The sequence below is a fragment of the Solanum pennellii genome, chromosome 8, assembly GCF_001406875.1.
Source record: "Solanum pennellii chromosome 8, SPENNV200".
Lineage (NCBI taxonomy): Eukaryota > Viridiplantae > Streptophyta > Magnoliopsida > Solanales > Solanaceae > Solanum > Solanum pennellii.
This window is the reverse complement of record NC_028644.1, coordinates 51,579,402-51,594,261: the sequence shown is the minus strand read 5'-3', so window position 1 is coordinate 51,594,261 and position 14,860 is coordinate 51,579,402. Positions and strand designations below refer to the sequence as shown.

Here is a 14,860-nt window from a genome sequence, read left to right as displayed (position 1 = left end):
TTATGTAGAGTATTCTAGAGAAATGGACTTATTTATAAATATGTAGGAACTTGTTTAACAATTATTCTTTATATTAGCACCTAGTAAGTAGTATAAATAGAGGGGAATTCATTTGTAATACATCAGGCAAGAGCAAGAAATCATCCAAAGCAATATAAAAACCTCCTTATAAATTCTCGTGTATTTCTTTATTCTCTTAGAAATCTAGTATTAAAAGGCTTACTTGAGCTTTCAAATCGTGCAAGATTCATGAGCAAGTTCAAGTACCACATGGTACAGTATGTAGATGTCAAAGGCCATGACATTACTACTATATTATACGACACGATGTTGTTGGGAAAGACAAGCACAACCAAAGATGAACGATAGGGCAATAGCGGAAGGATATCCAAGTCTAAATTTTTCCTTCTACTTGAACCAAGATGATACAACAATTTCAAGCTCAAAAATTATTTAGGAAGGAAGCAGATAAACCAAACAAACAAGATAAAGCAAAATAAATCAAGTAATATGAAACACCAAATTTATGTGGAAAACCTCTTCGGGGTGAAGCGTAAAACCTTAAAATCTCCACTATAATCAACAAGAGTTACAAATTTGTTCTAAAAAATTTCCACCAAAGAAGTGTCGAATAATGAGCAAAAACAACTACAAGATATCATAAAAAACTAAAGAGGGAAAAGAAGTAAAATCACCAAATACACAACTATTGTTCATGAGATGAAATCTGGAGCTAAAGTACTCCAAATTCAACTCTCTTAGTTCGCAATCAAATATTAAGTTGAAAGGAATAGTTTTTCCATAAAACAGCTCAATCATACAAGGAACAAAACTGGAATCGTGATTTGAAAATGGCTCCTAGGGATGGAATTGGAGTGTGGAAATCTACATTTTTTTCTCATTTTTCTCTATATTGTGATTGGTGATCTCTCTTGTGACCGAAAGATGGTCTCACATATGCACCATCATTATTGGACATTATGAGAAAAAGTGAACTGAACCAAATTGAGTTTTTATTTATCCACATAGAAAGGAAAAAAACTAAGCCCAATAATTTTCCTCCTACCGACTATGTGGATAAGATCGCCATCCGACGATCATGCAACATTCTTCAAACTTCCCTCTTTGCAAGACTTTATTAATCATCTCGGAACCATTATCATCTGTGTGAAGTTTTTCAAGTTCAAGCAATGTAGAATCCAAAATATCTTGTATTCAATGATATCTCACATCAGTATGTTTAGACCGACCATAAAATGTAAAATTCTTGCCAAGGTAATTGACCATCTGATAAAGCACAAACCTATCTTGTGCTCAATCAAGTTCTCTAAAATATCTCTTCATGCAGAGTAACTCTTTATTAGTTTTAATAGCAGCAATAAGCTCAACTTTTGTAGTAGATATAACGACACATTTTTGCAACCTAGATTGTAAAGACACCCCCTATAAAAGTAATCAAGTAGTCTGAAGTAGACATAAGAGTATCAACATCACCATCATATTTGAATCAAATTAATCACAAAAAATGGGCTCTCTTGTCCCAAAAAATAAACTCAAGTTAGAAAGGTCATAAAGATATCATATAATCTACTTCAGAACATTCCAAGAATCTCTTCCCGAATTAGAAAGAAAACCACTGACAATACCAGTAACATTAGCAATAATAGGTCTTGACCACACCATTGCGTTCATCAAACTACTAATGGTTGAACCATAAGGAACTTTTTATCATATCTTCCTTCTCAACATCCCGAGAAGGACAATGCTCCATGCTCAATTTCAAGTGCAAACTAAAGGTGTACCAACAACATTAGCTTTTTCAATATTGAATCTACGAGCTTGTGATGACAACAACTTCTTGGCCTCTCTTTCAAGGACAATCTGCATGCCACGAATCTTTCTTGATGGTCCCAAGTCTTTCAGAGTAAAGGACTTTTTCAAATCTTTCTTCAACTTTTTAATCCTACAAGCATTATGATCAATAACAAACATATCATTAATATAAATCAAAACGACGATAAAGTCACCATCAGAGAATTTTTGTATAAAAACACAATTGTGTGAAAAAATCTTCAAAAGCCTTGCTGACTTATAAAATAACCAAACTTCCTATAACATTGCATATGAAATATTTTATACCATACATGTTTTTCTTCTATTTTCAAACATAATTCTCTTTTTCCCTTGACTTAAAAGTCTTTTGTCTACTCCATATAAATTTCTTCATCTTATTCACCATGGAGAAAAACAATTTTAACATCTATTGCTCGACCTAAAAATTTAGACGTGTAACCAAGCCTAGAACAACGTGAATGGATGACATCTTCACAACTAGAGAAAACATATCATCAAACTCAATTACCTTTTTATGGTTCAATCCCTTAAAAAAATAATCTATCCTTATACTGTGAAACTAATCATCTTTATGTTTTACCATAAAAACTCATCAGTTTTTCAAATCTTTTCGGTCTTTAAGAAGTTCAACGAAATAGAAGGTATGATTATCTTGTAGAGACTTGATTTAATCTTCTATAACATCAAACCACCTTTAGTTTTCTGCACTTTCCATGGACACATCAAGACTCTCAGGTTCTCCACCATCAGTTAAGAATGCATACTCATTGGAAAAATAACGAGGTGAATGTATTTTCTCTCTAAAAGATCTATTGAGAGAATTCTATGGAGAATCAACAAAAGTTGGTCGTTAATCAACCATATCATCTTGCATTGGAGCATCAACATTGTACTGGTCATTCTATACATGATCGACATCCTCATTATCAACTTGACTTCATTATTTTGAAGATTTTTGTCACCACCCGAGTTTATACTGTAGAAGAGACACGACACCTAGGATCACAAATGATCCTCGGAGAACACTTAATTTAACATATCAAGCATACCATATGAACTATTGCAGAAACTGAAGCATATGCTTAATAAATAATTCAATACATTCCATAAGACTATATTATTAACGTTTTAAATAAAGTCATTAGTATGTTATAGATGTAGTCTATTGCTATATTCCATCTTTCTTAGCATGATCCTGTTCTATGAGAGAGTGGTAACAAAGTTTTTGAATGAGCTTTCCTCACTCTTCTCAGAGAGGTATCGACTCATTCGGACTATAGTATCGCCTACTTTTTTGCATACTTAAATCACCAATGACAATTTTATCTATTGTAAGATCTTTTAATAAAGGAAAAAAGTTATGTTTTAATAAAGGGCAAAAAGTTCAATCGGTATTTCTATGAATTTTCATGTTTTTAAAGTAATATATATTAATGTTGTTTGTTAGACGACGTTCTTTTGGTTGCACTTAATATAGATCAGAATCATAATAGTTCGGACATTAGACTAGTAAGTAAAATATTTTCATTAGAATTTAAGCACTTAATTGATTTGAATATGTATTATTCATTAATATCTAGAACAAAGTTTTAATACCATCACGATGATTCATAAATCTTTCATAACATAATGTGTGCATATCAATAGAACTTTGAAGCATATTATATAATGCTCATATGACATGTGTTCATAAAAACATCATTGTAAATATTGAAATATGATCAAATCATGCATAATAAGGTATGTCATGGAGAGAAAATTTTAACCCTGTCATTCTTCATATAAGGCCAAATTTCAAAGGTCGAGTTTTTACTGATAATGTAGGAAGCTATGTTTCAATTTTTCGTAAGGGGCTCACTGAATAAGAATGTATCACATGTTTGAATCAAAACTCTGAGGCGATCATTATTTCACAACTTTGTAGAAGTGCTTTCAAGTTTTATACCAAATCTCCTATAAAAAGAATTCATTAGTATATTGTAGATGTAGTCTATTGCTATATTCCCATCTTGTTTAGCCTTTATCATGCTCTCTGAGAGAGTGGTAACAAAGTCTTTGAATGGGCTTTCCTCACTCTTCTCAAAGCGGTATCCATTCATTGAGACTACAGTATACCCTATTTTTTGCATACTTAAATCGCCAATAACAATTTTATCTATTGTAAAATCTTTTAATGGAGGATAAAAAGTTAAATCAACATTTCTATGAATCTTCCTGTTTTAAACTAATATATTTATTAATGTTGTTTGCTAGAGGCGTTCATTTGGTTGTACTTAATATAGGTCAGAATCATAATAGTTCAGACATTAGACTAGTAAGCGAAATTATTTTCATTATGATTTAAGCACTTAATTGATTTGAATATGTCTTATTCATTAAGATCTAGAACAAAGTTTAATATCATCAAGATGTATTCTTGTGTGAATAATATTTACAATTACTCTATCCACAACAACAATCCACCACCAGTAACCACATTTGCCAGCACAATCACTATCACTATCGCCATTGTCAACCACCATTACCATTATCTACCACCAACTACCTCTGTTATCACAACTACCATTGTTGCTAACAAATATTGTTAGCTACTACCACACTTACATCCTAAATTATTATAATTACATTCATTGTTCCTTGCCTCGGTAGCCACTACCTTCACCACTACTATGAATCACTATGGTGAATTTCTACTACCGAGAATCTCCACCGTTACAACTAACATTGCCACACACTACCACCATACGTTCTTTAGTCAATACCACCACCACCACCACCAACATAGGTACCCCTGTCTCTGTAGCCGCCACCTTCAATTACCACACATACATCATCATCCAACACACATTCTTCTGCCACCACCATCAACACTCACCAGCTACTAATGATCACCAACTTCACCAATACAACAACCAAAGCCATCACCATTACTATTATTATAACAGTCAACACAATAACATACACCTTCAGCGGACAACTATCACCACCATCATTGCAAAACTCTAACAACAACTATCAACATCAACATAACCATCACCACTACAAACTATCTCTACCTATCACTAGCAAGCATACATTTTTATTTTTCAATCAAATAATGACTTTATTTTAATGTTTAGTGTTTGATTATTTTAATTTGAATTGTATATTTATTCTATACATATAAATTATGTATATTTATATGTTGAAAAATAAACAGTTTTAATCATTCGATTTTCAAATTTCGAGACAACATCTTAATCATTCAAATGTGACACCCAAATTTAGATGATATGCGAATTTAGTGTTAATCTTGAAGAAAAACAAATGAGGCCTTAAAATAGTAGATGATTTATACTTGAACTATGTTTGAGTAAAAGGTTGATAGATATCCAAATATTGTTACGCTATATGTGGAGAGGTAGGGGTAATAGTAACCTCCACCCTTTCTCTTCTCACTAATTAGTAACATTGTTTGATAATTATGTAATTTCTTATTCTTCTATATGTGAAACTCTATGTTTTACTTTTTTTTCTTCTATATTTTTAAGTACCATAATTTGCTCGAACATTTTCTTAAGTCAAATCTCTATTGAAAAAAATATATTTTATCTCTTATAATTGGCTCAAAGGGTCGTGAGAGTGAAGAGAGGGCGGCGTATAGAGAAAGGGGTGGGTTGATATTGAGTGGCACAGGGTTGAGGTTTTATTGCCCTTTTATTATGTGGTCACAAACAAGAGGATTTCGTAAAAGCTAAAAACCAAAGAAAAAGGAAAATAAAGAGAAGAAAAAGCAATGCTAGAATTAGTAGAGCAATAGTATAGCAGATAGATAAACATATACTGATTTATATAGTATATAGATAGAAATAAAATAATAAAATTAAAACCCTCTCCCTTTCTCTCTCTCTCTCCCACTTTCTCTCTCTACCTCAGCTAAGACATTGAAGAAGAAGACGAAGAACAGCAGCCAAGCAGAAGAATTCTCATATCTATTTGCTTTGTATTTTTCTCTGGTGTATACTTTTCTTCTTCGTCTTCATATTTTTATTTCATTTTTTCATAATTTTTGTTTCATATTTTCTTATCGTTGAATCTGAATATATATATATATTATCATCAACATCTGCAGTTAATGGATCCATTCAATTATGTTTCGTCCATAATCGAGCTTCGTAAAGGTGTATATATCAATATCTCTATCTCTCTGTCTCAGATCTTATATTTTTGGTTGATTTGTTGTTTTCTTTCTGTGCTTAGTGTTCAATTTCAATTTTCTTGTGGAGATTCATGGAGATCTACGGATATTATTTGTGTCTGACCAATTAAGTATTTTTTTTTTTAGTTTACTAGTATTGTTTATTCAGTAAATATGTTATTTTAAGTCTTTTTGTAGTGATTTACGCGGTGTATTGAAATGATTTGGCTGCAAACTGAGGTTTAGAGAATTGACTGTTGCGTTGCATGATTAGGATTTATGAAGTGACTTACAGTGAAAAAAAAGATGATTAGTTTATTGAATTGTGGGACATCTTGTTAATTTGGTTAATTATGGTGATATGTGACTCAATTGTCATGAAGCTCTGATTATTCTGGTTTATTTAACAAAATTTGCATGTTTTATTCTTGTAGATTATATGAGCGAAATTAGGTAGTATTGGAAAGAAATGGATATCATATAGGGTTGGGTGGTTACGGGGGTTGATACAGCTGACTCGATGATCAGGGATTGTTGGTTGAAGTAACTGAATATGCACTGAACTAAAAATTTAGATGAATCTAGACATGATCATGCAATTAGTTAGTATTATCATACCATATTTGTTTATAGTTGTGTTTGTTCCTAATGTCAGTAAGATCTGATTTTGTTTGAAGTAATAAGGTAACATTGACTTACGCTATTGTTCTCGGTTTGAACTATGAAAAGAGGTCATTGGTGCTTATGATTATTTTTTATCTTGACGTCTGGACTTAAAGATGTTGATAAACAGAGGTAAGTTCTTAAGTAAGCTTTTCATTTTCTTTTTTGGCAGGGTTTGGGTGATATTGACTGCATAGTTGCGCCATCTTATAATTAGAAGTTTCATGATGTATGTAGACACCCTTTTTTCTTAACCAACTAGAAACAAAACAAAAAGAAAAATAATAACGAAGAAAAAAGAATGAGCTTATCAGGAAAAGGGACTCCAACCAGTGACAAAAAGCTAACCTTAGCAAAAGCGACAAGCTTGAATCCAAATGCCGCAGAATTTGTACCCTTTGCACTCAGATCACCCTCAGGTAGCACTAGCAGCACCGATGCATCAAAGTTCGCTAACTCCACTACTACTCTTGGAAAAGCTGTACTAGATAGATCAGAATCATCTGCTTCGAACAACTCAGATGATGAAGCTCACCAGTATTGGCGTCGCCAGCTCCCGGATGATATTACACCGGACTTCAATGTCATGGGAGAAGATGATTCTCATGGAATCAGCAGTCTTCCATTTTCTAGATTATCAGTAACCGATGTCAATGAAGCTTCAATATTCCCTGCCTCAACTGGCAGTGGCTTCATGTTGAAGGACCAGCTGGAGTTATCTCCTAATCGCATTAATGGTACTAGTTTTGTTGAAAAGACAGGATATCCTATTACATCTTTTGGCGAAGATGCATCCTCAACTAGTTTTCATCTGCCTTCTAAACCCTGGGACAAGTCATCGCTGACCAATGACCAGCCCTTTGCCAATATTAGGGAGGGGCCTCATTATAATGGGAATTCAGGAAACAGCTTCTTTGGAGACATGATGAACGAGCAACCATTTTTTGAAGCAGATGTAAACCCTCTTGAATTTTTAGCCTCTCAATTTCCTGGTTTTGCTGCTGAAAGTCTTGGAGAGGTGTACTATGCCAATGGAGGTGACTTGAATCTGACAATTGAAATGCTTACTCAGCTTGAGGTATGTTTCATTTTCTTAATCTTTATGGATACAGTAATGTAGAATTTTTTAGTTTTGTAAGGAAATTGACTTTCTAATTTTCAAGAATTGATCCATTAGCTTAAAATTGCTGCAATTATATTGATCAGTATGGGCTGGGAATTGGTGGTCTTTTTGAATTTCTTTTTGATCATGTTTATTATTTCAAAAAGAATATTTTCCAAGTTTTGGGAAATATTGTTCAGTAATTAGAATTATTTGAGCACTGTGTCTTCATCAAATTAAGTAATCCAGATTTTCTCCACGCATGATGTTTAAGCGTTCTACAGTTATAAATGTCTAGAAATTCAATTATGTGGTACGTTTAGTAAATCAGCTACTTACAAAAGAAAGTTTAATCAATTAGCTTCTATCATTGAGTTTCAGTGTCCTAGTAGTCTATGTCATTTATCTATTTCTTAGATTGTCTTGAGTCCGAAGCATTAATTCTTCTGAAGATTATACAAAATAAGTTAGATGTTCAGTGAAATTATTTGTACTGACAGAATAGTGGTAATGGACACAATGTGGGAAGTGGTAGAACTTCTGGTCATATCTCTGATAGTTTTGAAGATTGATTTTCAATTGGATACTATGTTCTTTTGGACATTTCAATTACATACTAATGGCTCAAAGCTTTTTATTACAGCTTCAAGTTGATGGTGGGTTTAATCAAAATTTGAATTCAAAAGCCTTGTCTGCTCCAAATCTTAGTGCTCTGGATTTCCCTGCTCTTTCTGTGGCAGAAAGTCAAAACAGCAGCCTAAAGTACTCAGATGCTCAACAAAATGTCAATCCCTATAGGCCTTCTGAAAAAGAGAGCACCCTTCTTTTTAGATCTGGCTCTTCCATCCCTTTTCGAGGTGCTACAGATTTTGCATCTGCTGTCAGGAAGATGGCATCTCAGGATTCTAGCATATGGAAGTATGATAGGACTGGAGTAGCTGATGGTAGTGTTGGATCAAGTAGAAATTCACCTGTATTGGCTAGCTCTTACAATGGTGGACAGAGTAGGGGAGTTTATGGTGATAGGTTGCAGAGCCGAGGTTCCACACGTGCAGCTCCTGTCTGGCTTGAAACTGGAGAAGCAGTTGGTAATTCTTTACTGAAGCAGCCAATATAATTTTGAATGTACGGAAAATAATTTCTGCCCATCTATGTGCTTTGACTTTGTTGAGATTGCAGCAAATATATATTCTGAAATGCGGGAAGAGGCTCGTGACCATGCACGCTTGCGTAATGCATACTTTGAACAGGTATGTGGTGTACATCATGATTGCAAAGGTGGATAGAATATATGTAGATGTGAACTCACTTCAATGTTCATGCATATTAGTATGTGAAGCCACAAGGGCATAGTACTTTAGCCCTCTTCTCCCATAAAACCCCAAGGAGAAATAAGTAAGAAGGCCATGAAGGCGTGATGGATCCATGTATCATATGCTTATAAGGGGAACTAACTTGGAAATCTGATCACGAACTAGTGATGATCCTTGGAAAAGCTTACTGTAGGTGCATTTTGTTGATGTGAAGTCAGAAGTGATACAATCTTCCTTTTTTTCTTTTTCTTTTTTTGATGTCAGAGCAATCCCCTGTGGCTCCTGGCTCTTGGTGATGCACAGGTTTGAAACTATGGAGAGTATGGGCCCACTAATCTACCCTCCTTCCAGCCTAAATGCCAGGCTTTGTTTGTGGCAGGATCGAACCTATGATGTTTGTCTGGCCCTCACATTACATGTGGTGTCTTTACTCATTACCACTGAACCAAAGCCCTGCTTCTTTTAAAGCATAGTGATTGCTTGCACTACACCCTTATTTAAAAAATTTATAATCATGACCCAGGAAAAGGAATTGGAGCATTTCTTAGATTTTATTGAATTCTGATGTCATTGGACATTAAAATGGCATATTGATCCTCTGCCTTGTATATTCTTCCATGCATGGTGTCTGACTTCTATGTGATCTATTTTGATATCAAAATAGTGCATCTAGATTCATTAACATCTACTTAACTTGATTACTGTTCTTTTCTTAAACAATTTAGTATCATTAGATACACAATTTCTGTCATGGTTGTTTTTTTCTGTTATTGTTTGTTTGAACTTAATATAAAACGAAAGCATTGTAAATATATTCAAGACATATGAAGATAAAAAATTAAAGATTTCGAATACAAAAATTGTGTGCCTATATTCTTTGGCATTCTACTGTTAACTATTTTCCTGTTGTGAGATAGAAGACAAGACTTTGATTGCTGGATATAATTAAGTGTGCACATTTTGGATTAGGGAAACAAATTGTGCAGTCTTCCTTGGTACAACTATGAAGTGCAAAAGGTTGTACAGGAAGAGACAGTTGGTTAAAATCTGCTTAAAAGAAATCATAAAATCATTTTTAAGTGTATTAGCGATAATGCTACTACGGCTGTACAAATCGCTAGACCATCTTATTATAGGGTTATCATAATATTTTGGGTGTTCACCTGTGGAATGTTGATTTTTAGCTTCACTACATGATGAATTCATTGTTCTTTTTTCTTTTTTGGGATTGAGAATCATTGTGGCAGGAATTTTCTCTATGATCATGTCAAGTAGTCTTGGCTCTCTTATGCCGCACTACAAGATCCTTAATATATGTAACTGTCTGAGTAGGCACGTCAGGCATATCTTATTGGTAACAAGGCTTTGGCCAAAGAACTGAGCGTCAAGGGACAACTTCACAATATGCAGATGAAGGCAGCTCATGGGAAGGCTCAAGAATCTATATATCGCCTAAGGTCTGTTTTTATTTTTCCATGTCTATGTTCTGGCTTCATTTGAGACAAGGGTCTATCAAAAACAGTCTCTCTACCCCACAAAGGTAGGGGTATGGTACATCCTACAGTCCCTAGACCCCACTTGTGGCAGTGAGTATGTTGTCGTCTATGTTCTGAGACCCTAAACTCTTCATATTTACGTTTTCATATCCTCGTGATGTCCTTTTAACAAGATTTTTGAACTGTAGGATTCTTTGTCATCACAATCTTCATCTCACACAGTAAATATTAAATTTTTCTGCTCTATTCGAGATCATATCATCTTCCTATTGATATCCAGAATTTTTCATGCATGTTCTGTTTGGTAGCTTTACCAATTCCCAGGTGCTGTGATTTTCTGCTTCGTCATTGTGCAATGACGAAAAATGACAGGGATGATAATGTTGAAAATTCATGCTAATTGAGTTTTTTGGTGACAAAACATAACCTCCTCTGCTGATAAAGTTTTTGTGCATCAGCCCCCCACCCTACAAAGACTTTTGAACATATAGAATATTTAGGTGTGCTTAAAATTGTTTGCAGGAACCCAGAGATGCAGGGAAATGGAAGAGGACAAGAGAGAATCATAGATCTGCATGGTCTTCATGTTACTGAAGCGATTCATGTCCTTAAGCGTGAGCTGTCTGTGTTGAGGAATGCTGCCAGATCAGCAGAGCAGCGAATACAGGTTTATATTTGCGTTGGAACAGGACATCATACAAAGGGTTCGCGTACTCCTGCTAGGCTTCCCATTTCTGTCCAGCGTTACCTGCTAGAGGAGGGCCTTGACTACTCTGAGCCACAACCAGGGCTTCTCCGAGTTGTGGTATACTGAGGTGTGAAGGTATAGGAGTTTTTGACACGTCATTATCCTAGAAAATCCATCAGATGAAGAAAAAGAAAAAAAGAAAATTGTTGTACCTGTAAATGGGGGGAACGGAAGATTAGTGCAAATTCTGGAAAAGGGAAAAGGAAAATGTGAAAAAAAGTGGAAGAAAATTGTATCATTTAAGGTTTAGTTGTTGAATAGGAGGGATACGTTTTGTAGCTCGCGGGGACTTGCATCGGCCCCCCTTCGATTTTGTAACTTTTTGTAACGTTGCTTCTTTCTCACATTCGTTTTCATTTTGACTAGCCGATGTAACTGATAGAATTCTTTCACCTGAAAGCTCAAATCCACCCAAGTGTTTTAGGCCTCATTTGTTTCTTTTAAGATTCAGACATCTGAATCTAAGTATATGCATTAAGATTTAGGTGTTTTGATTTAAATACATATCTTATTCTAAATCCGTACATTTTTATTGTATAAATGTGCATGTGAAGTTAGACATTATACTAATAAAATATTATAAAATTCTATTTCAACGAAAATATCACTTTTGGTCCAAAAAAAGTTCTAATTGTTTGAATTTGATTTTAGAATATTATATTATATGATATGCAAATAAAAGTCATTGTAACATGGATATTTTTAGGGAAAATACATAGATTCCCCCCTCAAACTTGTCTCCGAAACTTACTTTAGCATTGTTACTTTACGTTTATTTATATATTGTCTTAAACGACTTACAAATAAATTAAATATCACCTTAGAGGTTGACGTGGCAAAAAAATAAAATCTAAGCACGTAAATAACATAAAAAGTGAAAAGGGAAGGTAAGTGGGTCCAACTTCAATCTATACCAGCTCTCTTTGTTTCCCCCGCCGGTGGTCACTTCCGAGAGAAATCAACAAATGCAACAAATTCAACAAAACTCAACCACGCCAGACCTCACCCAACCCCTTTGTTCTTCGTTCATCACCGTTTAAACCTTTTGCGAGAGTTCAGCCGCCGTGAGACCACCAAATCTCGCTAAGAAATTTCACCACGTCAGCAACCATGGAAAAAACGTTGGTCGTACCCTTTTCCTATCTTTCCTCCATTCCCCCCTTCATTGTTTTCATTTATTTTTTTTTGCCTTTGAGGCGAGCCACCATCAAATATGTCGATTTTGAGCATAATATAACAACTTCGGCGATTGTCATATAAGTGGTTGATGGTTGTCCTTAGAGCAACCATAGTTGTTAAGATTGAGCTTTCAAAAAAATTACAATAGTAAGTTAAACAACAAAAAATGAAATATGAAAATAAACACTCCCAAGAGTATGAGCAAGAGTAACACCAACAAATCCAGCTCCAACGATGATGATAATTTTTCAAAGTTGTCACTGAAGCACTTGCCGACGTATAGTCATTTTCATTATTTCACATAATATTTGTAAAATTATTAGAAATAATGTATGGCTGTTGGATCTTCGCAAAGGGTAACAATTACTTTTGTATTGTATTGATTATTGAAATAATTAAGGACATGGAACAATGAGGAAGATGAGTGAACAGTGAAAATGAGAACAAAAAATGATGTGAAAAAAGAAAAAAAATGAAATTAATTTTTTTCCACAATCTGACGTGTTATCAATGTGTCATTGAGGTGGCGCTTATGTGGTGCATGCGTACTTCACCTTCCAATTGTGAAGCTCGTATTATATGTATAACGTGGTATTTAATTCACTTGAAAGTTGTTTAAGATGTATTTAAACACCCGTAAAGTTATGATGTTAAAGTGAGTTTTACGGACAAGTTTAAGAAAGATTTGATGTATTTTCTCATATTTTTAAGAATTCAACATAAGTATATCTTTATAAATAGATTATTCAACTAATGAAATCTTTTTTGATTTTATTGGCCAAATATAAGATAATTTAATAATTATCCATAAAATAGTAAGATCATATTCTAGTGTTCAAATATTATAAAACGTGCCTAATAATGAAAATATAAAACTTTGAAGTATTCCATCTTCTTTGCATTAGTTGAAGTACAAGTTCTTCACGCATATTACTCTTTATATGTGGATTTACAGTAGTCCAATCAAGCCCATTTATTTCATTCAACACTTCTTTATCTTCTCCTTCTTCCTCATCAAATATTAATTGAATTACATTGTATTTATTAAAAAAAAACCTCATTTATACGCTCCTTCATGATAAAATTATGAACTGCAAAACTCCCAATAACAACATATCTCTGAACATCAATAGAATATAAATGCCTCCTATACAATAGAACACCTAAGATGATAATCTCCAAACCAATATCGAATGTTCCGATATGGTGTTAAAAATTTTCGAGTCTTTGGATATGCTACATCCCATAAATAGTACTTAATATCGTTAAAATAATGTTCAAATAATCACAAAAAAGTTAAACATTAGTATTTCATAATATCTTAATTTATATAACTTACTAGGAGGGGAAAATGGAAAGTCATTATCTGGATTAGATACAATCTCTGTTAGAACTCGTGTATCATGTGATACCCCTTTCTAATGATTCTAACTACTCTAAATTAAATGACTTCTAAACATATAGAAATCACCCAGAAACACAAATTATCATCTTGAATCCATAACTTCAAATTCAAGGAAAGTTAAAAGTCAAGTCCACAAAGTTCTTAGAGTCTTTTCAAGAAGTCTATTACACTTGCTTTTAACTTTTTCATAAGACTAAAAAATCAAGTAGAGTAAAGAGTAAAGATAAGGAGAAGAGTTCATTTCAAGTTTCATAAGTCTTTTACAAACATTTTAACTTCGTTTTAAGACTTAATCTGAGTTCAGTTCGGAGTAAGGTGAACTCTTTTCTTCAAAGAAGTATATGGAGACTAAGTATTCTCAAAGGAGTATAAAATATTTTCACGTTTAGATAAGAACGGAAACTAAGATTTTCGAAGAGCCTTCGAGCTAGTTTTCAAAAAAGAGTAATAGCTTTCTAAATGAAGTAAGCAGGGAAACTGAGATTTCCAAGATAGTCTTTGAGCTTAGTTTTGAGCACTAATCTCAAGCCACAGAAGTAATATGTTTTAAAAACATAAGAGCTAATATAATGATACTTTTTGGAGTAGCATTGAGCATCGATATGGGGGAGAGTTCAGATAACTCTCTCACACACACACACCCCTAAACCATGTAGCCAACATGGGTAGAAAAAGGTCATACTTTTTAGATGATTCCTTTAGTGCTTTTTAGCATAGACTGATGGATCCACCTAGTATGTAGTTCAGTATCTATACCAATGGCAAGGTATAGGACAACCTTGGCAGCGTGAGGCAAAATGTTGTATCATCACTATAGCTCTTAAGTGATGACTGTCGGTTAGAGAAACTCCCACAAAAGTTAAATGTATTATATATATAACTATATATATATAACTATATATATATATATATATATATATATA

General features: G+C 33.8%; 1 protein-coding gene across 3 annotated transcripts; it reads left to right on the top strand.

The window, feature by feature from the left end:
* Window positions 1–5,664: 5,664 nt before the first annotated feature.
* LOC107028357 (polyadenylate-binding protein-interacting protein 7) lies at window positions 5,665–11,783 on the top strand. Of its 3 annotated transcripts, none has more exons than XM_015229385.2 (7): window positions 5,682–5,836; window positions 5,966–6,014; window positions 6,867–7,772; window positions 8,440–8,884; window positions 8,976–9,046; window positions 10,442–10,566; window positions 11,128–11,783. In XM_015229385.2, exons 3-7 carry the CDS (start codon window positions 6,996–6,998, stop codon window positions 11,417–11,419), a joined length of 1,710 nt encoding a protein of 569 aa, XP_015084871.1. In that variant the 5' UTR covers window positions 5,682–5,836; window positions 5,966–6,014; window positions 6,867–6,995; the 3' UTR covers window positions 11,420–11,783. The 3 variants fall into 3 exon arrangements, with proteins under 3 accessions (XP_027774884.1, XP_015084871.1, XP_027774883.1); XM_027919082.1 differs by having other exon boundaries at window positions 5,684–5,851; XM_027919083.1 differs by lacking the exons at window positions 10,442–10,566; window positions 11,128–11,783 and adding an exon at window positions 9,374–9,810 and having other exon boundaries at window positions 5,665–6,014.
* The last annotated feature ends 3,077 nt before the right edge of the window (window positions 11,784–14,860 follow it).

What these genes read in the sequence shown, in the direction of transcription:
- LOC107028357 (XM_015229385.2), top strand. Translation starts at nt 6,996, where the DNA reads ATGAGCTTATCAGGAAAAGGGACTCCAACCAGTGACAAAAAGCTAACC. An exon ending in AAATGCTTACTCAGCTTGAG is followed by an intron (nt 7,773 to 8,439) that starts GTATGTTTCATT and finishes TTTTTATTACAG; the next exon opens with CTTCAAGTTGATGGTGGGTT. An exon ending in GAATCTATATATCGCCTAAG is followed by an intron (nt 10,567 to 11,127) that starts GTCTGTTTTTAT and finishes AATTGTTTGCAG; the next exon opens with GAACCCAGAGATGCAGGGAA.